Genomic DNA, 22,707 nt, shown 5'->3' with positions numbered 1-22,707 from the left:
GATGAAGCTCTCAGGCGGCGCGCCGGATGGCGGCAGGGGACGCACAGGAAGCGGCCGGAAGCGGGAAGCGGGAGGCGGCGGCTCGGCGACGGCGCTAGAAGCTGCAGTCCGCGAGGGCGCCGGCGCTTTCTTCCACCGGCGAGTCCAGGCGAGTCCGCTGCGGGAGCCTCTTCAGACGGCGGCGAGAGCAGAAGGCGGCGAGCTTCTTCGGCTTCAGGCGGAGATCAGCGAAGAGAAGTAGATGTCGTCGCTGAAGGAGAAAACACTGAAATCCTATGGCGAAACGCCTGCTTATATAGCCCTATACCCCGCCCATTTCGGCGGGAATATTCGCGCGCTTTGTCGCCATAGGCCGCGCAGCTATGCCGCGCCGCCATTGGTTCAACAACTTGTCTATGAGTGAACCAATGACGGTGCAGTTACACTGCGTTATTGAAAAAGGCTTCAGCAGCGGGGAAAAAGGGAGACCTTTCCCCATACGCAGTACGAGTGAAGTATCGAAAGGGAACTTTGCGTTCGCTCGCAAAACGTTTTGCTTTCCCCAAAAAAACATTGCGTTCACTCGCAAAGAGCTCAAAGTTTCTTGGGGGGAACGCAAAGGTTTTGCGAGTGAACACAAACGTATTGACTTTATTTTTCCTCCCTTCTCATTTTTTTTTTTTTATAATTAGTAATACCGCCACTGTTCTTGAAGCTCTTGAAGCAGATAAACTTATAGTTTCGCTATTGGTAGAAACACTGATGCCGAACACTGTTGAGCGACGCAGAGATTCAAGGTAATTCACACACGTTTAATCTCTCTCTCTCATAGCTGCATTAATAACTGCATTAGTCTGCAATGGCTCAAGCCTCCGTCACTAGCATTAAAATTCGTGGGATGAGATGCGTACGAAATTAGTCCTACACACAAGCGTTTAAGGACACAAACCTGACAAATGTCTTGAAATACAACATCTGAACAGTGTCTTGAGCTATAACCGTATAAGCAGAATAACTGACGACGGGCCTTTGAATTGTTAGAAATAATGCATAACCTCGGGTGTGCATTATTTTCTAAAAATTCAGCTGCCCGTAATCAATTATTCCTTACATATTATGTTTTGTTATAGAAGTCAACAAACAGTCAACTATGAAGAAAGAACGATTAAAAGCTTTTAATTGACACTCGCACCTGAATCACTGAGCTCCAAAGGAAATTTATTTATTTTGAGACGATAAGAGAACTCTTGGACCTCTGCAGATAAAACCCTCTTAATACGACAGTTTGGTTTGGGATATTAAAACATCCCCATGTTTGAAGCACTGCCGCATTTTTAAATGTAAACAAGGATGGAGGAAAATACAATTATGCTGTGAGAGCTGTTCTCAAAAACTAAGCTTGAATGCAAGACTCTATCTTCTTAATTGACTGCGTTGCAGATTCAGACTCTGTTTAATGCAAATGAAAAACAACACCTGGAGCAAGTGCCAACCAGACTGTCTATGGCTCTGAACACAGGAAAGAGAGATATTTATAGAAAAAAAAAAGATCTGTAAGAAAAAATCTGAAATATCATCCATTACGGTGAATAAACAGAAGTGCTGACAGAAATCATTAGAAATGAAATCAGAGCCGAACGTCTAATCTTGCCAGTGTTTTCGTTAGCATTATAATGTTGTTCCAGCATATGCTGACAGGTCTCCCATCTGTTATAGTAATAATTAGATGTGTATCAGCGTTCCACATATTGACAGAGACTCTCTGTCTCTAGGAACTGCCAAATTACTGCTCAAATGTAAGACACAAGTCAATATGAAGCACAAGTTACTTTTATCTTCATACTCATGAAAAGCCCCTCAGATCTCCATAGAGGGGAACGAGTGTGTGTACGCCCACACCTTTTTGTGGTTTATGAGGACACAAATTTGTAGAATGACATGGGTATTACACTTATATTACGACATAAACATGAAATATGAGGACATATCATGAGTCCCCATATTTAAAATAGTTTTAAAAACATAAACAATGCTTTATTAAAAATGTAAAAATGCAGAATTTTTTCTGTGATGGGTAGGTTTAGGGGTAGTGTAGGGGGATAGAATGTACGGTTTGTACAGTATAAAAACCATTACGCCTATGGAATGTCCCCACTAAGATAGCAAAACAAACTTGTGTGTGTGTGAGAGACCAAATGTCCCCACAAGAATAGTAATAACAGTAATTTTTGACAATTTTTGTTGGTCCCCTTATAAATCATACTTAATTATGTTTTTTTTTTTTTTAATCTAAAAATGTAGAAAGTTTTCTGTGAAGGGTTTAGGTTCCTGGTTAGAAAATGTTATTAGTTCAGTATAAAAACCATCATGCCTATTGAATGTCCTCATAATGATATGAACACCAGTGTGTGTGTGTCTGTGTTGAACGTGCCACCTGGCAGAAATTGTTAAAACAAACACATCATATGGCTAATGATCTGTATTAATGAATAATACATTTGGTGTATGCCTACACGTATGACAACGTGTAGGCCTGTATAATGTGGGTATATATGTAATGCATTATATTACACTTTATTAATTTTTCACCACAATTGTAATGTATAGCATTTTATGGTTGACCTTCAAAAACTATAGTGCACATTTTCATGTGTCAATTTTTTTTCTCATATGAATTTTCAACGCTAACCCTTTTAGTTTTCTGCTTGACCGTGTTATAATGCATTATAATCTTTAAAGGTGTAATCATGAATTCAAATGTATTATAACTGATTGTAAGTAGTTTTGCAAAGTCACAATAATGTATTACAGTCTATATCATGAATACCTTTATGAAGGTAATCCCAATTTCAGTGCAGTTTATACTTTGATATCTGAATTTGCAATAATAGGTGGGTATATTTTACTGTTATTACATCATACTTCATTTTTGCAAATATATTAATTGAAACACCCAGCCACCTTCATGTCAAAGAAATGGAAGTGCGAGTAAGTCTAATGTGTGTCTCCTCCTCATGGGAGTTTAGGCTGATGAGTCATTCTTCTGTGTTCTGCAGCAGTGTGGACTGGTGAGGGAAAAAGTCTCAGAGCGCCACCATGTGTCTAGATGATATATCACATTTGTTTGCATTTGCTATATTGCAATTGTATTGATTATATTATTATTATTTTTTTTTTTTTAACCTAATTTCAGCACTGTTTATATAATTAGTATATGTAATATTTTTATTTATACACTATCATTCAAAAGTTGGTTAGTAAGATTGAAAGAAGTCTCTTATGCTCACCAAGGCTTCATTCATGTGCTCAAAAGTACAGTATAATTTATTTTAGATTGTGAAATAATATTACAAAGTAAAATAACTGTTTCCTATGCAAATATGTTTTAAAATGTAATTTATTCCTATGATGTTGAATTTTCAGCATCGTTACTCCAGTCTTCAATATCACATGATCCTTCAAAAATCATTCTAATATGCTGATTTGCTGCTCAAGAAACATTTCTTATTATTATAAATGTTGAAAACAGTTGTGCTGCTTATTTTTGTCAAAACTATGATACAGTTTTTTTCAGGAGTATATGATGAATAGAAATATTCATTTGAAATATAAATATTTTGTAAAAAATTATAAATGTCACTTTTGATCAATTTCTTTTGAAAGCATTCTTATCGAATACAAATATTAATTTCTTTTAAATAAATCAAATACAACGTTTCACTGTTGTTGCCAATAATGGTGCATGCCACCTTCATATATGGGGTAAGTTGTCACAATGGGATCCTTTGATTAAATAAAAATAAAAAATTAGTTAAAACACATCCCAGTCTTCAAGTTAAAATCTGACTTCATTATGTTGATGATTCAATTTATGGCAGTTTTGAACTAGAGAAAACATGCATTTGTGTAATTGCACATTTTGACTTGTGGACTGTTTAAACTCCAAACCTCATGGTTACTGAGCTAAAGTGTTTGTGGCAATGTCCTGTGTGACAACTAGCCCCACCCCCTGCTTTTTACAACTGCTGGTCATGGTTTTGTAGATTTGCCACAAAACATACTCTTATTACAAGAAGTGCACTTATTGCTGAAGGTCACATTGGTGGAAAACCATACCAACTCTCCGGTTGCCCAGATCTTTAAAGGGTTAGTTCACCCAAAAATGAAAATTCTGTCATTAATTGCTCACCCTCATGTCATTCCACACTTGTAAGACCTTCGTTCATATTTGGAACACAAATTAAGATATTTTTGATGAAATCCGAGAAGTATGTGACTTGTCCATAGACAGCAATGTAAACACCACTTTCAAGGTGCAGAAAGGTACTAAAGACATAATTAAAACAGTCAACGTTACTACAGTGGTTCAACCTTAATGTTATGAAGCGACAAGAATACTTTTTGTGCACAAAAACAAAACAAAAATAACAACTTTATTCAACAATATCATCTCTTCTGTGTCATTCTCATACGTTGTTTACGCCCAGCGCTTCCAGGTTTTACGCCAGAACGCCGCCTCATTATTGGCCGGCTCCTGCATCAGCATCACACACACATGCTGATCACATGATCCTGCATCAGTTGTGTAAGGATAATGACAGGGAAAAGAAGAGATTGTTGAATAAGGTCATAATTTTTGTTTTTGCACACTAAAAGTATTCTCGTCGCTTCATAACATTAAGGTTGAACCACTGCAGTCACGTCAACTGTTTCAATTATGTCTTTAGTACCTTTCTGGACTTTGAAAGTGTTTATTATATTGCTCATATACCTCTCAGATTTCATCAAAAAATATCTTAATTTGTGTTCTGAAGATCTTACATGTGTGGAATGACATGAGGGTGAGTAATTAATGACAAACTTTTCATTTTTGGGTGAACTAACCCTTTAACCACTAGGTTTCACAAAAGCAGGTTTTACATTATCTCTCAGTGAGGCTGTATGTCCCTCACAGGAAGCACACTCCTGCCCCCGTGAGGCAGTCCAAACATAGGCAGGGCTTCTGCTGTATGGAGACCCTGGATGGGCCCGAACTGCCTCATGTGAAACTGCTGGGCGAGTTTACGAGTCATCACACGCAGGGCGAGAAACGAGGACAACAGCTCGCCCAGGAGGAAGGCCAGATAGAGAGAGTGAACGGCCCGCTCCAGAGGAAGAATAATGATGTCTTGATCACTGATGAAGAACAGGAGGATAGGCAGCTGGAAGAGGAAGGAGATCAGCCAAAATCCAGCTAACTCTGGAACCTAAAGAGAAGAATGAAGAAAGAAACATATAGTTAACATTTTAATAAAACCATTAACATTTCTTTTAGATTGCAACTTTGATTTATTTAGCCATGGACAATATTTGATTTATTTAGTTAGTTACTTTCATTTAATTATTCTGTTTTATCAGCTGTGGTCACTGCTTCCATGGTTATTTATTTATTTTGCTTTGTGGCTAAAACATAGTTTCTCCTTAGTCCTAAAGAAGTTTTACTTTTTGTAGTTCTCCTGCCAGATATGAATACTTATTAGTGAGTGTGAGTAAAATTAGCATTTAATCTCAAGATTTTCTCACTTTTTGATTATTTTATTTCTCTCTCACACATACAGAAGCAGTGTTCAGATTTATGAGTTTTTTTTGTGCATTACCTTCTCTTTGAGATTCCCAACGTAACCGAGATACAACCGCAACAGCTCAAATATGCTAATCAGGACCATCCCTGTCACCAGCAGACACTGGTAATAGGCTGGCAGATACCAGAACTATGGAAATAGAGAAAGAAATTATATTCCTCATAATTTTAAATATATGACCTTAAAAATATTCACACAACCCTACTGTAGTTTGGCCTAAAAAAGCTTATCCAAATATTATTATGAGTCAGTGAGCAGGGGTTTTAAAGATCTTTCATGTCTTGACATTAGAAATGATAATTACAGCAGCATCTTCTTGAATGTGATTTAGCCGAGCTATTAACAGTACAATATATAACAATAGCACTTGAACTTCAATGTGCAGTTCACAAAGGCAGACCATCACCATGGATACAGGAGGCATATTAATGTTTGAACATTTTTATCTGGCATTGCTACTAATGGCCTATTATGGAAGTGATGTTCATGCATACATTTTAATAATACCTTACAGCAAAGTCACTAAAACTGAGAATTTTTTTGTCCCCAAAACTATTTGAAAGTGTTTTCAGTTATTTCAAACCTCAGTTGTGGTAAATACACAAATTCGTGTGAATTATAATTTCATAATTTCTTTCCTCTGCCTTCTGCATGTTTTTAGACATACTTTAGTGTTTTGGTAACGCTTTACAATATATGGTCTCATTTGTTAAAGGGTTAGTTCACCCAAAAATGAAAATTCTGTCATTAATTACTCACCCTCATGTCGTTCCAAATTCGTAAGACTTTCGTACAACTTCAGAACGCAAATGAAGATCTCTTTGATGAAATTCGAGAGCTTTCTATCCCAACATAGACACCACTTTGATGCTCCAAAAAGTTCATAAAGAGATCGTAAAACGAATCCATATGAATCTAGTGATTTAGTCCAAATTTTCTGAAAACACACGATCACTTTATATGAACAGTTTGAATTTCGACTTATATTCACATAAACATTCATAAACTCACACATCAGTTGAGGTAAAGTGACACTCAAGCATGTTTGCTTGATGTGCGAGAACAAATGAGGTTCATTCTTGTGTTACTCAGCAAGTTAGACCTTCCAGAAGAGGTTTGTTCTCTTGCGTCAATCAGGTTCGGTTGAGCTTCTGTTTATGTTCGCTGATCAATGTTTAAATGTGAATAAAAGCCTAAATTCAATCTGACGTGTCCAGCAACACAGCAATGTTTTGTTACTGAATGAATTCACATTTTTTAAAGGTCCCGTTCTTCGTGATCCCATGTTTCAAACTTTAGTTAGTGTGTAATGTTGTTGTTATAGTATAAATAAAATCAGTACAATTTTAAAGCTCAAAGTTCAATGCCAAGCGAGATATTTTATTTAACAGAAGTCGCTTACATCGAACGGCCAGTTTGGACTACATCCCTCTACTTCCTTCTTTAATGACGTCACTAAAACAGTTTTTTACTGACTAACCTCCGCCCACAGGAATACACAAGAGTTGCGTTTGTAGAGTGTGTTTGTCGCCATGTCGTCGAAACGCTGTTATTTTCATCCCGCAGTCCAATCACCGGGTCTGATTCCGGCTCAAATTGATAGGGTAAAATTAAAGACATGTTTACAATAACACTGAGCGCGTGCATCTCCACGTTATGGTAAGAGGCGTGACTTTTCCGGGCAAGATGCGCTCTCTCTATGGCTCTGGGTGCGCTCAGAGCTGTCGAATCACAACACAGGAACCGCTGGCACAATCAGAACTCGTTATGTATTTCTGAAGGAGGGACTTCATAGAACAAGGAAGTCATCAGCCGTTTTTATGACAGAGGAAACAGCAGTATACAGATAAGTAAATTATGTGAAAAATACTGTGTTTTTTTACACGCGAAACATGAACACATGTTATATTGCATACTATTAACACAATCAAAGCTTCAAAAAAACACGAAAAACAGGACCTTTGATGAATCGGTCTAATGAATGACTCAGTGACTCATAACTCGTGTCCTTCCGAGTCCGTTCTACGAGGATGCACACAGTCTTGCTTTGTCCCTGAATGAATCAGCCTTTTTGAATGAATCAATTGACTGAATGAGTCACTTGTTAAGACAATAGACATTGATCTGCCGCCACCTACTGGTGGTTGTAGTTTCATATTTAGGAGTATCATTTCACTTTAGCTGAGAGAGTGACAAAGATTGAATGCTTTTTTTGATTTTGGTTGTGAATGTAACAATAGTTCTGGTTTAAGAGATAGAATACATTTATAAATAGACTAATAGAAGTGAAATATGAGATAACATTGTTAAATATAACAGAAATTATAAAGTAATTGCAGTCGCATTACATGCAATGTTTTTCTTTTCTCTTTGGGATGGCCTCCGAATTGCAAAGGCAGCCTCTTATCTAATGTTAACAAATGAAACTTTAAACAATTGGTTGGTAAACAAGTAAATGTAATATGTTTTCCCTGAGGACTCGTAAAGTTATAATTCAGTTTTTAGATTATTTTTACTTTATTAGACTATAAATCAAGAGTATGTTTTCATAATATATTATACTTTTTATGTCAAAAGATTTTCTCATAATTTGACCCCTGTGATTATTGTTCGGGGACAATAGCTTTATGATTACAGCATATAATTGAACCCACCTTTAAATCCAGCATCATCACCTCAGATATCCACCAGAAGGGGAAGAAGAACATGTTGAAGTGCAGCAGCATCTGCAGCGGGAGATGAGACGAGACCTCAGCGCACACTAGACAGCAAACAAGAAGCAGGAGTTCAACAAGTATGGCAAAATACAAGGTATTCAATCAGTAATGATGTTTAATCAAATATAATTGCTTTTTAAATGGTTCTTTATAGTTTTCTTTACCACCTGGGGTAACTTTAAAGTAGCCTATAGGTTTAACACTTCAATTGAGATAGAGACTCTCATAAACATTGTGTTACTTTTTTATCATTAGCATGCATGAAATTATTTTTTGTAGTGAGATTTTTTTTTTATATATTTTTGTCATACTCTATATTATATCTAACATAATATTAAAACTACCGACTTGTCATCAAATGCTTATATATCCTCACCAACCTGTTAAAGTATTGTCCCATCTTTAACTATTAAAATCATACATTAATGTTGACAATCTAATGAATTATTATTTATTTTAAAGTGACATAATGTTGTTTCGTTTCTACAGCAAGGTGAAAAGACAAATAAATAATCTTGTCTTAAATAAGCATAACCACTTAGAAAAATGACAATAACATTTGTAAAATAATAACAATGAATATTATTTACATAATTTTTCTTACATTTTACCTATTTTAAGTAAATTGAATTTTATATATAATATACACTGAACAAAATCATACACACAACACTTTTGTTTTTGCCCCCATTTTTCATGAGCTGAACTCAAAGATCTAAGACTTTTTCTATGTACACAAAAGGCATATTTCTCTCAAATATTGTTCACAAATCTGTCTAAATCGTTAGTGTTAGTGAGCTCTTCTCCTTTGCCGAGACAATCCATCCACCTCACAGGTGTGGCATATCAAGATGCTGATTAAGGGGGTCGCACACCGGACGCGAAGCTCGGCGCCGCGCAGATCGCGTCTCTGACAACTCACAGGTATCGCGCACCGGCCGCGCACATTATATACGTGCGAGCTCAATTTTGACTCGACTCCTGACAGAAGAGCTGCACAATGGGAGTGTTTTACGTCAACGGGGAAACGTTACATGCCTATGCTTTAATATTTCGCACTGAGGTTAGTGTATATGGAAAAATGGCACAGCAAAGCAAAAGGAAAGAAAATGCTACGTTTATTATACATTTTTTAGACTATTCAAGCTGTTAAACTTAGAATGTGAAACTGATGTATCTTGCAGCACAGGGTGAAGTCAGTATGTACATTAACGACGATTTGAGAGAAATATAATATACATTTAATGTAAAACAATGTACATGGCGCTCTGTGGCGCGGCAGGATTTTAAACAACTTCCTGAGTCGTTGCTAGGCGCCGAATGTCGCCGCCGGTGTGCGTACTCTCATAGAAAACAATGCGTTCGAATTTGAAAGACGTGGTGCGGCGCCGAGCTACGCGTCCGGTGTGCGACCCCCTTAAAGGGGTTATTAGCAGTGCCCAAGGAAGTCGACCGGAAGTTGAAGTCGGCCGCGTGCTGCCATCTTGTAGCAGAACTTCACTTGCGTTAGCATCCCCATTGACTCCCATTCATTTTGGCGTCACTTTGACAGTGAATAACTTTACATCTGAGGCGTTTAAAGACTCCATGTATCCATTATTTATTTCCAAAGATACACGACAATGTATAAAGGGCTCCATTACCTTCTATGTTACATTATGGCCCCGTAGAAACAGTTTTTGTAAAAATAAGCTAACGATTGCGTCATAACCACTCGACTCTCTGTCGCACAGTAGAGAAATAACCGTACAGACAGGAGGAGAAGCTCGCAGACAATCGGGGAGATTATCTTAATATGGTGTACTGGCGTTTGTTTGAATACTATACAAAATAATTAATCAGAATACTTACTCCTGCTCACTCACGCCAAAGAACTCCCCGCTCAAGCTCGCCGTCTCTGGAAGATTAACGATGGCAGTTTGCACGCACAGCTACTAGAAGATTTACATCTGTCAGACAGGTTGCGGACGTCATCAAGCTTAGTGTGAGTCTACGCGTCAGAAACGGAAGTGCTAAAAATCGCTAAAAATGGGCTTCACTTGACTCAATTGAGTTCCAATCGGGTGTGTCTCATACGTTCTGAAAAGTGAAGCCACGGGCTCTTTGATCGCCCCCTGGAGGCTGGATGCAGTACAGGTCATAAACCCCGCCCTCTCAATGCAGTCGAATGAGACTTCAGTGAAAACTTAAAAATAAATTCTGCTTCAAATAAAACTTTATGAAAAATGGTTTTGGTCATTTAAGGTAGTTGTTATCACACTGATATATATTCAATTGTTCGTTTTTGTGATGATTTAGATTTTAGCTAGCAATTTGATGCTATAAAAACGGGGCGTGTCGTCATGATTCGAACTTGATTGACAGCTCAGCTTGTCTGAGGACTGTCGGAGCTTCGAGGGGAGATTGAAGATGTATTAACTAACTGTTAATTTTCGATTTCTTTGTTATTTAACACCAACAAAATGAGTTGTTCAGCAGTAAACTGTACTAACCGACCTACAGGATCTGACGGATCACTGAACCTTTTTCTGTAACATTAAATATGGGTGTTATAAGCTAATTAATAAATGTTATTAGTTAAGATAACACACCTAATGTTAACAATGTCGGGAAAAAGCAGGTGATCGTTATCTGGCAGTTACTTATTATTTTTATGGGTATAAAATAATAATTAGCAGGACAAAACTAATGATAGCTTACTCTAATTACAGCAATCGATCTCCTGTAACATTAGTTGAACTTGATTTAAAATGGCAGGACCGTTTCTGACGATTTAGAGTTGTTTCTAGTGGCATATTATATTGATTTTATCTACTGAATTTGCTGTTTTAAAAGTATTATTGCTCTAGAAATAGAATAGCCTATTATTTTATAGGTAGAATTTTAAATTGTATATAATTTTTATAGTCTATTTAAAATACATGAATGATGACGCAGTCGTCTGGGCGGAAGTTTGATATCGCGACTCCGCCTCCGGCTCCACTGACGGTTCCTTCTGCGCATGCCCAGGCTCCAAACTTACGTATTGCGTAACATGTCAGCGCCCATTCGGTCGGCCATTTTGGCTTCAGTTCATTACAATGGAAGGAAGCGACGTCGCGTCGTCCATCTTTTTTTACAGTCTATGGTTCCAATAGGGTCGCTGTGTCCATTTCTTTTACTGTCTATGGTTATTAGGCTGGCCACAATAGAGGATATGCACGTGACATCACCGTCGACCGTTACGACTGCGGTCACGTCCACTGAGTGGCAAAAGACTGAGCGGCAACGTGTTTTCAGTATGAATGTCGCGAAAAACGTACAAAACCCTTCCAAAACGGGAAAGAGCTTTTTGATTGACTGCACAAATCGCTTTGACACAAAACCTGAGGTATATATTTAAAAACTGCAGAAAGCAACAGAAAAAAAATAACAACTCATCAATTAAATATTTGCCATCTTATATTCTGCATAATTTGGTGTTTTTAAATAAACAACACTGACAAAAACTATACTATAAAACTAGGCTATATATGTTTTAAGGCTGGACAATATGACGATATATCATTGATATAAGTGATTACGCGGATTTAGACCTACCGATATTGGAGTTATATAAAATATTCACAGGCAGATTTGCTTTATGTATTTCCCCACCGTCGAAATCAGGCATATATAAATGTCAGGAAACACGATTCCTGGTTGCATGTCAATATCCATGGATTAGGTTTATTTGACATGTTATAAGGAACACTTTCGAGTCCAACCTTTAGTGTAATTCGTTAGTTTTAGACACGTTTTCGCAGTTTCCCCTATTAAATCCAGTCATGCAGCAGGTTCTTTTGCCACTCAGTCCAGCTGAGGGAGCGCGTTTTCGGCGGGAAAGTGACGTCGTTGCATACCCTCTATAAAAGGCTACTCTAAAATGTGCAGTTTTATCACACAGTACAATGCCACAGATGTTGCAAGTTTTGCAGTTGGCATGCTCTGGTGGACATTCTGACTGCAGGAATGTCCACCAGAGCTGTTGCCCGTGAATTGAATGTTCATTTCTCTACCATAAGCCATCTCCAAAGGTGCTTCAGAGAATTTGGCAGTACATCCAACCGGCCTCACAACCGCAGACCATGTGTAACCACACAAGCCCAGGACCTCCACATCCAGCATCTTCACCTCCAAAATCGTCTGAGACCGGACAGCTGCTGCAACAATCAGTTTGCATAACCAAAGAATTTCTGCACAAACTGTCAGAAACCGTCTCAGGGAACCTCATCTGCATGCTCGTCGTCCTCATCGGGGTCTCAACCTGACTGCAGTTGAGTGGGAAAATGCTCACATTCGATAGCGTCTAGCACTTTGGAGAGGTGTTCTCTTCACGAATGAATCCCGGTTTTCACTGTACATGGCAGATGGCAGTGAAAACCGGGTGATGGAGCCGTGTGGGTGAGCGGTTTGCTGATGTCAATGTTGCGGATCGAGTGGCCCATGGTGGGGTTCTGGTATGGGCAGGCGTATGTTATAGACAACGAACACAGGTGCATTTTATTGATGGCATTTTGAATACACAGAGATACCGTGACGAGATCCTGAGGCCTATTGTTGTGCCATTCATTCACAACCATCACCTCATGTTGCAGCATGATAATGCACAGCCCCATTGTTGCAAGGTTCTGTACACAATTCCTGGAAGCTGAAAACGTCCCAGTTCTTGCATGGCCAGCATACTCACCAGACATGTCACCCATTGAGCATGTTTGGGATGCTCTGGATCGGCGTGTACAACAGCGTGTTCCAGTTCCTGCCAATATCCAGCAACTTCGCACAGCCATTGAATCGTCAACCTGATCAACTCTATGTGAAGGAGATGTGTTGCACTGCGTGAGGCAAATGGTGGTCACACCAGATACTGACTGGTTTTCGGACACAACCCCCAGCATCTTGATATGCCACACCTGTGAGGTGGATGGATTATCTTGGCAAAGGAAAAGTGCTCACTAACACAGATTTGTGAACAATATTTGAGAGAAATAGGCCTTTTGTGTACATAGAAAAAGTCTTAGATCTTTGAATTCAGCTCATGAAAAATGGGGGCAAAAACAAAAGTGTTGTGTTTATAATTTTGTTCAGTGTATATACACTACCGGTCCGAAGTTTGTAATAATTAAGATTTTGTAATGATTTTTAAAGTATTCTCTCTTATGCTCACCAAGGCTGTATTTATTTGATCAAAAATACAATAAAAACAGTGATATTGTAAAATAATATTACAATTGAAAATAACTGTTTTCTAAAATATTTTTAAATGTAATTTATTCCTGTGAGCAAAAGCTGTAATTTCAGCATCATTACTCCAGACTTCAGTGTCACATGATCCTTCAGAAATGTTTTTACTGTATTTTTGCAGTCTTGGTTAGCATAAGAGACTTCTTTAAAAAATCATTAAATAAATTTTAATTATTACAAACTTTTAAGCACAGAAAGTTCCTGTTTAAACACCATTAATGGTGAATTCTTATTTTAACATTTCTTGATATCCAGATCCACTTGTGCACTGTGACAAAGACAGGCTGTACAGTCCTTTGCATGTGCATTGTCTTTAGCAGACGTCTCACCTTCATTATCCTGATACGGGTCCCTGAAGTCTCCACTGTCTCGTGTCCTGTTATTTATAAACACTGACCCGCTGACATGAGCCAGACCCACTCTCAGGTTATGAGGGATCGGCGTGTAAAACACAGGCATGGTGGAGACGACATGAAACGCTCATCCACTCAGTCCTGCACGCGTCTCCACTTTGGTTTGTGTGGCTTGGAGTCTTTCGAGAGCTAACCAGATTAAATCCGAGGAAACAGATGGAGTCTGACAGCAGATTAAGATGTCACCCTCACCATGGTAACCATAGTTAATACAGTTATTGTTACCGCACAACACAGCAAGTCAAGAAGAATAACATTAAATAAAAATATAATTGTCATATGCAGTATGAAAAAATAAAATAAAAAAATCTGTATATACCTAGATCAACATAAAACATTTAGACTTGTTTTCACTGAATATTTTAATATCCTTTTGGTAAATTTTTATTTAATGTTTTGAAACAGGCCTAATTGGTTTATGCTCAAAACAAGATATAAATCAATTTTATGAAAAAAGTCACCATTGTCAGCAGAAAGTTAAATGAAAATTTAAATAAAAACACAAAAACATAATTTTTTCTTTGTACCTCATATTAAATTGGTTGCTATATTGTGAATGTTTGTACAGTCCACAATTTGAATGATCCAATTATAATTAATGAGATTTATTCTTTAACAGCGCATTTTGAAAAGAGACTTTGTTTAAAAAAAAAATACAAAATGCAACAATTAGAATTATTTATTCTGACAGCTTCAAAGACTTGTCACCTATTTTCTCTAATGGCCATACTTGGGTTTGTTGTGTAATTGCGTTCCTTTGTGAAAATCAAGCAGACTCATACATTTTTATGAAAAAGAACAAAACAATGACACACAAGCCAAAGATGTTTATTGTAAAATCTCTATGATTAAGACAGTGGTGCGCCAAACTGCCTCCAGCCATCTGTGTGTCGGTCCAGAGTCTGTTTCTGTTTCTGAACTTTGAGATCCTGGACGTCATTTGCGGCAGGCTGCAGTACCGGCGCTGACCAGCGGGTGTCACAGTTCGTCCCGAGGCGCTTTTAAAGGGAAATGTTTGAACTCCTCAGGGACCTCTTCGCCTTTCTGTGACCTCTTATAGAAACCTAGAGAATCCAGCAAGCTGCTGATCTCGTCTGCCTTCATCTTCTTCACTGGAACAACCTGAGGTAGGCACAAATTGCTGTCAGAGGAGAAGTGAAAGATACAAAAGTCCCTTTCAGTCAGGTCATTTCACTTGGCGGCCATCTTTGAAACGCCTCTCTGGCAGCTCTTTTTCATACAGATAACAGCAGACGTGAATAAAAAAACACCAGGTCACATGACATTGGTTCTCTGGTGATGGATTGTTTGTGACACTTAATTGAATGAGTGTGAATAATGTTTGAAAAGTACAGAGACAAGTAACAAATACAGTAAATATTAAATATCTCATGTGTTCAGTGGAAAAAAATGACAATGCTGAGCAAAATGAGGATGACAAACTTACACTTGAATGCAAAGTAATAATGTAGTCCTATACCTTCACTTCCTCGTCCTTATCGTTGTAGAAGATCAGCCGTGGGTTTTTATCCTCTCCTGAATCATACTCCAGGTTATGACTTTAAACAGCAGGTTAAGGTTAACGGCGCCAGGCCAATGACCTCTGAGGCCATGAAGCACATGACTCCGGCCTCTAAGTGTTTAAACATATGGCAGCACAGAGGGCCTGTAAAGATTTCATTAACATTCATGTCCCTGTCAAATGCTGTCTTACCACTTGGAAGAAATGTGGAATAAATTTTAGACACTATAAAAAGTCAATAGTCACCTACACTTACTAAACTGAAAACAGGCATTACAAGAAAATGAGAGGTATAATGTCAGGATACTACAATGCCCATCGCTCCATCAGGAAATTGTAGAGCTCTGGCATCTTCTTTATGGATCATCCCACTACACTGGGAGCCTGGGAGGGGATTGAAGAGGGATTTACAGCAAAATGGCAAAAAGGTGAAAACAAATGTTTTAACTTAAGCAACTGTCTTTGTCATCAAATGTTCTTGAGGTCTTTTTGAATGATATATGAAATGAATACTTCTGTTCAGCAATGACTCAGTAAATTGATCAAACGTGACGGTAAAGAAGACATAATGATCGAAAAGACTTCTATTTAAAATAAATGCTGTTCTTTTGAACTTTCTATTCATCAAAAAATACAGGGGAAAAAGTTGCATGGTTTCCTCAAAATTATTAAGCAGCACAACTGTGTTCAGCATTGTTAATAATACGAAATGTTTCTTGAGCAGCAAATCCGCATATTAGAGTGATTTCTGAAGGATCATGTGACACTGAAGACTGGAGTAATGATGCTGAAAATGCAGCTTTGCATCACAGGAATAAATTACAATTTTAAAATATTTTTAACTAGAAAACAGTTATTTTCAATTGTAATATTATTTTACAATATCACTGTTTTATGTTTTTTTTTTTTTTTTGATCAAATAAATACAGCCTTGGTGAGTATAAGAGAGTCTACTTTAAAAATCATTACAAAATCATAATTATTACAAACTTTGGACCGGTAGTGTATATACACTGAACAAAATTATAAACACAACACTTTTGTTTTTGCCCCCATTTTTCATGAGCTGAATTCAAAGATCTAAGACTTTTTCTATGTACACAAAAGGCCTATTTCTAGGCCTTTAGTAGAAACAGTTATTTTAAATTATAATAATATTTTGCAATATTACTGTTTTTACTGTATTTCTGATCAAATAAGCATCAAAATAAGACTTTTTTTCAAAAACACAAGAAATCTTCCCAAGCCCATACTTTTGAAAAGTAGTGCATGTGTTTGTATTGCCCAAAATTATTATAATGAAATGTATTTTAACATCATTAGTTTCTATGCTAATGTAGTTTTTCTTCCATATCACTGGACCATGAAAGTGACTTTTTAGAGCAAAACAGCCATCGACCACTCACCATAAGTTTTCCTCTAGCTATAACAAGCTTTTCCTCCACAGCACTGCTTTCTGAACTGTTTTCAGCACTTCTCCCTGTGGCACTCAGAGTCAGAAGGGCCGCCAGTGTGAGCCACATACTGCGCTTGGAATGGGAAACCTCACTGTATCTGAATAGATTGCGGTCCTTTGGTCAAATGAGGGTCAATAGAGTAGATATGGGTTCTCTGATAGGTATCCCCCACCATGTGGCGCAGTCTGATTGGTCGATTTGTTGGAATTTTGTTCAGGGGAATATTATTATATAAAGTCATCTAATTCATACCAAAAGAGACTTAAAGCAGTTATTTGTTTGATAAAGTCAAATGTTTTGTCAAATTTGTTGTTTAATGTTTGTTTTTTTCTCTCAATATGAAGGAGTTGAGGCCATGGAGCAGCTGCGTCTGTGTCAGATTCTCCCACCGTCTGCTGATGAATAACCAGGGAAGTCAGAACACAACAGCTGCTGTTTGAATAACGCTCTGATGAAGCAGTGTTAAAAGTTGGTCTTTAAATTCTTCTTTAAATTCATTGTGCTTTTTTTTTTTTTTTTTTTTTTTTAATCATATTATTAACAATTCTTTAGAAGACAGAGTTAATGAGGGATGATGTTGATGGTGTAAATATTAAATAATGTGAATATTACAAATATAAATAGTAAATAATAGATTTTCATGGAAAATTATTCATAGAAAATTCTACATTTGCGTAAGCAACTTATACATTTACATTTATACTTACACATATATTTAAATATATATATATATATATATATATATATATATAGCTTTTCCTCCACAGCACTGCTTTCTGAACTGTTTCAGAAAGCATATATATATATATAAAATATATATATATATATATATATATATATATATATATATATATATATATATATATATATATATATATATTATATATATATATATATATTTTATATATATATATATATATATATATATTATATATATATATATATATATATATATATATTATATATATATATATATATATAATATATATATATATATAATATATATATATATATATATATATATATAATATATATATATATATATATATATATATAATGTATATATATATATATAATATATATATATATATATATATATATATATATATATATATATATATATATAATATATATATATATATATATAATATATATTATATATATATATATATATTTTATATATATATATATATATATATATATATATATATATATATACAGCTATGGAAAAAGTTAAGAGACCACTTAACATTGATTTCTGAACTTGGAGTGGTCTCTTAATTTTTTCCATAGCTGTATATATATATATATATATATATATATATATATATATATATATATATATATATATATATAATATATAATATACAAATGTAGAATTTTATACACACACACACATTAAAAATTTATTGTGTGACTTTTTAAATATTTTAAACTTTATTTTTGTATTCAAATTGTATGATAAAACTTTTTACGCTGTATAATAAGATACTTATGATGTTCCTCCACTTATAAATAAAATAAGTGTCATATAAAAATGTGAGATTTCAGAATTTTTGGCATGATTAACTAAATTTAAGATATAATAGCTCTTACTGATTATGGTTCAAGAGACAGGATCTGTAAACACCACATACATTGAACCTTTGGATATTAACAATTCTAATTATTATTTGTAAATAATTACAATTTAATGAGCAAACAATACCAGTTTCTTCTGTTGTTTTGAACTGAAAAAGTCCCATGATATATAATGGATTTAGCTAACTTTTTTTCAGTTAACTAATTAATAAATATTCTGTTGATATTAATTACTTTGATATTTTAACATTTTAAAATTATTGTACTACCCAATCATGAAAGAAGTAATGAAATTATCATAATATAATTATTTATTGTATTTTTTCTTTATGAAACGTTGATGTACGTACATGTCACAGAATAACTCAGGGTCAAGGCAGTGCATGTAACCTGTAATGTCAGCTCTGCCCACATCTGGTGCCACAAGCTCCTTTTTCTGTGTATTTATGTACAGTAGCAAACTACACTTACTCAATTGAATGATTTCTGTACAGCAGGGATGGACAACTCCGGTCCTGGAGGGCCAGTGTCCAGCAGAGTTTAGCTCCAACCCTAATCAAACACACCTGGACCAGGTAATCAAGGTCTTTAGGATTAGTAGAAAGTTACAGGCAAGTGAGTTTTTATCAGGGATGGAGATAAACTCTGCAGGACACTGGCCCTCCAGGACCGGAGTTGTCCATCCCTGCTGTACAGGTATACTCTGTTTCACTGCACTTGCATAAAACGATTCATTAAAGGGAGGGGTGTGTTGATTTTAGGTCACCTGTAGAGGGCGACCGTGGTACAGGATGGACTTTTGACTGTGTTTTGGGTAAAAGCGCTTCCAAAACTCTTGCCACAGACAATTATGTTTCCAATGAAAATAAACCTTTCTCCATAGGAATGTAGCAGTGAAACCATCATGGTCTATCATCCACAGACAGAGCTGGGGCCCTGTCTGTCTGTCTGTCTGTCTCTGCAGCTGTGGCCAGGCACTGATGTGTCAGATGACATGGTCGTCTCCCTCTGAAAGACCCTGATTTCCTCCCTGGACCTGAAAATCATAATATCTGCAGGTGAGACATTAAGCACAATGTAATTCTGTGAAGATGTGACTAAGCGATTGGTCTGAGACTTCAAGATGACTGTTGTCCTAGTGAATTGTTTTATTGCTTTAAACTTGTTCAGGAAACTTCATGGAGTATTTAGACATGTTTTATTCAATTATCGTCATTGTCTCAGATGTTCTTGAAATCCCTTAGGAGAAATAAAAAAAAAGACACAAGTGGGATGATTGTTGACATACAGTAGGAGCATAGAGCTATAAAATTAATGTGAGCACAGATCATTTATGAGAATGTTTGCGTTCATATTGAGATCTCTGGCTTTTCATTGAACTTTTGACTCCATTTCCCTGTTAAAAATCCATCATAACTGATCATCAGCAATGTTGGGGAAAGTTACTTTAAAAAGTAATCCATTACAATATTGTGTTACTCTCTAAAAAAAGTAACTAATTGCAGTACTAATTACTTTATATGGAGACTTTTGCATTACTTTTTCTCACACGGACTGGGCTTGTTTTTTTTTATCTTTTATTTTTTTAATAACAATAATGTCTTGGTAAGATTATATTTAAATTTAGATTATATTTAAAATTTTTAGTTTTATGATATTTGCATATCATGAAATGCAATACAATGATGATTGAGAAATGCACAAATAAACATCCCTCAAAAGCCTGATGTATCATATTTGATACATTTCAACTTGATTTTTTTTAAAACATGATGTATAATTAGGTAAATTGCTTCAGCAGTCCAGAAATATTACTAACAATATAAAAGTTATTACATTTACTTAAAAAAAAAAAAAAAAAAAAAAAAAAATACTATAAATTTCACTAAAGATTTCACAGCAAAAAGACACATGTATTATAACCTAAAGGAGGACATTTTTAAAAATTATACTAAAAAAAGACTATCAATCAGATGACAGAAGGCATGTAGTAGATAGTGTATAACTTTTGATAATGTTGATAAGAATCAAATAATAATCTAATATGATACAATAGGTTTTTGTGGTTAAATATCCTGTTTTTAAACCATATATTCATATTGTTCACAAAAACAGAAGTGCTTTTGTCATCAGTTTTGTCTCGAGTACTCAGAAACACATGAGTATCAGTCACACGCCTCTGGCTAAACATCAAAAACCCTTTTTACAAGCTCTTCGTTCTCTCTCTCTCTCTTAAACGAGAGCGCTACCATCCCTGTACACACGTCAACACACACGTAAGATCTGCTGCACACACACATGCATTACTGCCGTCCGTTTCCCAGCATGCTGTTCCCCAGCAGCACACATAATGAGCAGGAGCCATTTCCTCCACCGGATCCTTTGGGCTCTCATCCTCTCCTCTTGTTTTTTTTCCTTCTCTTTTTCCCCTCCCTCTCCGTTGTTTTTCTCCAAACTCAGCATTTAGGTAGTGCTTCCCCCTGTTTCCAAAACAAGCACTGTTTGATCCTGGATGTCTGGATCCTCAGGGCATAGACACACACGCATCAACTTTCATCACCAAAAAATGATGGCGATTACTTATTTCTGGCAACACAGACTCAGTTAAACCATGATTTTAGGTTTCTCTTGTATTCGGATCTATGATTAGAAGTTCTAACCTCCGGAGTAGAGGATTATGGGAATTTTAGGTCAGGTTTATATATTTAGATTTTGAGGGTAGATTCGCAGCAGCGGCTGTGGTGACATCATCAGGCTGGACGGTCATACGCGCAGTGAATGGCCGAAGCTGATCGTATATGAGATAATGGAGGGAAGGCAGAGAAGGAGAGGAGTGTGGATTGCCACCATTGCAGATCTGCCCTTGTGCTCTAATCCAACTCTCCTAATGAAAACCACATGCTCTGTGAAATGGCTGAAGCCCAGAGAGCGAGAGAGAGAGAGAGAAGAGGGGGTGTGAAAGAGGAACAGGATGTAGACACCGCTTTAAAGATACTGACACTTTTTAATGAATCCAGACTGTGGCTATCTGAGACTGAAAGAGCAGGGAGATTAGAGGTCCGCCATGAGAGAAGAATCTTCGGGAAATATTTGATCTTAAAGGATTAGTTCACTTCAGAATTAAAATTTCCTGATAATTTACTCACCCCCATGTCATCCAAGATGTTTAAGTCTATCTTTCTTCTGTCGAAAAGAAATTAAGGTTTTTGAGGAAAACATTCTTCGTATAGTGAATTTCAACAACGGGTTAAAGGTCCAAATTGTAGTTTCAATGTAGTTTCAAAGGGCTCTACATGATCCCAGCCAATGAACAAGGGTCTTATCTAGTGAAACAATCGGCCATTTCCAAAAAAAAAAAAAAAATTACTTTTTAACCACAAATGATCATCTTGCACTAGCTCTGCAATGCGCCACGCATTACATAATCATGTTGGAAAGGTCATACGTAGGCAGAAGTACAGAGAAAGTGTTTACAAAGCGAACGTCACGTGTGACCTTTCCAACGTGATAACGTGATGCGTTGCACATAGCAGAGCTAGTGCAAGACAAGCATTTGTGGTTGAAAAGTATATACATTTATTTTCTTTAGAAAATGGCTGATTGTTTTGCTAACTCCTCAGCTGGGATCATGTAGAGCCCTTTGAAGGTAAACAATGATTTAAGGTTTCTCTTGTATTCGGATCTATACAAGAAACTTTCAACCCACTGAACCCTGTTTAAGTCCATATGGAGAAAAATCCTGAAATGTTTTCCTCAAAAACCTTAATTTCTTTTCGACTGAAGAAAGACAGACATAAACATCTTGGATGACATGGGGATGAGTAAATTATCAGTAAATTTTAATTCTGAAGTGAATTTCAAAAGTTGTCTAAAAAAAGGCTTTTTTCCCCCCTTTTATTTCTTATTCATTAAAAAAAAAAATTAAAATGACTTGTTTTTACAACAAAAAACACTTTTCTTTATACATTTTCATAATTGTGTGGGGCTGCACCCACATAATTATGAAAATATCAAATATTATGACTAATCGTTAGTCAACTATAAAAGGCTTATTCAACCAAAAATTTTATTAGTCAGTTAGTTGCAGGAAAAAACCAACAACTTTGTGGCAAAGTCACACAGTCCGTGAGGGATAGATCATCAACGGGAGGTCCT

The 22,707-nt window shown here is 36.3% G+C and overlaps 2 protein-coding genes across 2 annotated transcripts; both read right to left on the bottom strand.

The window, feature by feature from the left end:
* Nucleotides 1-4,907: 4,907 nt before the first annotated feature.
* zgc:112294 (transmembrane protein 17A) lies at nucleotides 4,908-14,038 on the bottom strand. The gene is made up of 4 exons (XM_067408121.1): nucleotides 13,909-14,038; nucleotides 8,255-8,361; nucleotides 5,616-5,729; nucleotides 4,908-5,225 (listed from the first exon to the last, which is right to left on the bottom strand). Exons 1-4 carry the CDS (start codon nucleotides 14,036-14,038, stop codon nucleotides 4,908-4,910), a joined length of 669 nt encoding a protein of 222 aa, XP_067264222.1.
* Nucleotides 14,039-14,787: 749 nt separating this feature from the next.
* On the bottom strand, nucleotides 14,788-17,077 carry selenoe (selenoprotein e). Its single transcript, XM_067407782.1, has 4 exons — nucleotides 16,921-17,077; nucleotides 15,822-15,898; nucleotides 15,473-15,551; nucleotides 14,788-15,114 (listed from the first exon to the last, which is right to left on the bottom strand). Exons 1-4 carry the CDS (start codon nucleotides 17,035-17,037, stop codon nucleotides 14,971-14,973), a joined length of 417 nt encoding a protein of 138 aa, XP_067263883.1. The 5' UTR covers nucleotides 17,038-17,077; the 3' UTR covers nucleotides 14,788-14,970.
* Nucleotides 17,078-22,707: the final 5,630 nt, after the last annotated feature.

This window comes from Chanodichthys erythropterus, chromosome 13 (assembly GCF_024489055.1).
Source record: "Chanodichthys erythropterus isolate Z2021 chromosome 13, ASM2448905v1, whole genome shotgun sequence".
NCBI classification, from domain to species: Eukaryota; Metazoa; Chordata; class Actinopteri; order Cypriniformes; family Xenocyprididae; genus Chanodichthys; species Chanodichthys erythropterus.
The sequence above is the reverse complement of the archived record's forward strand: the minus strand, read 5'-3'. Positions and strand labels throughout refer to the sequence as shown.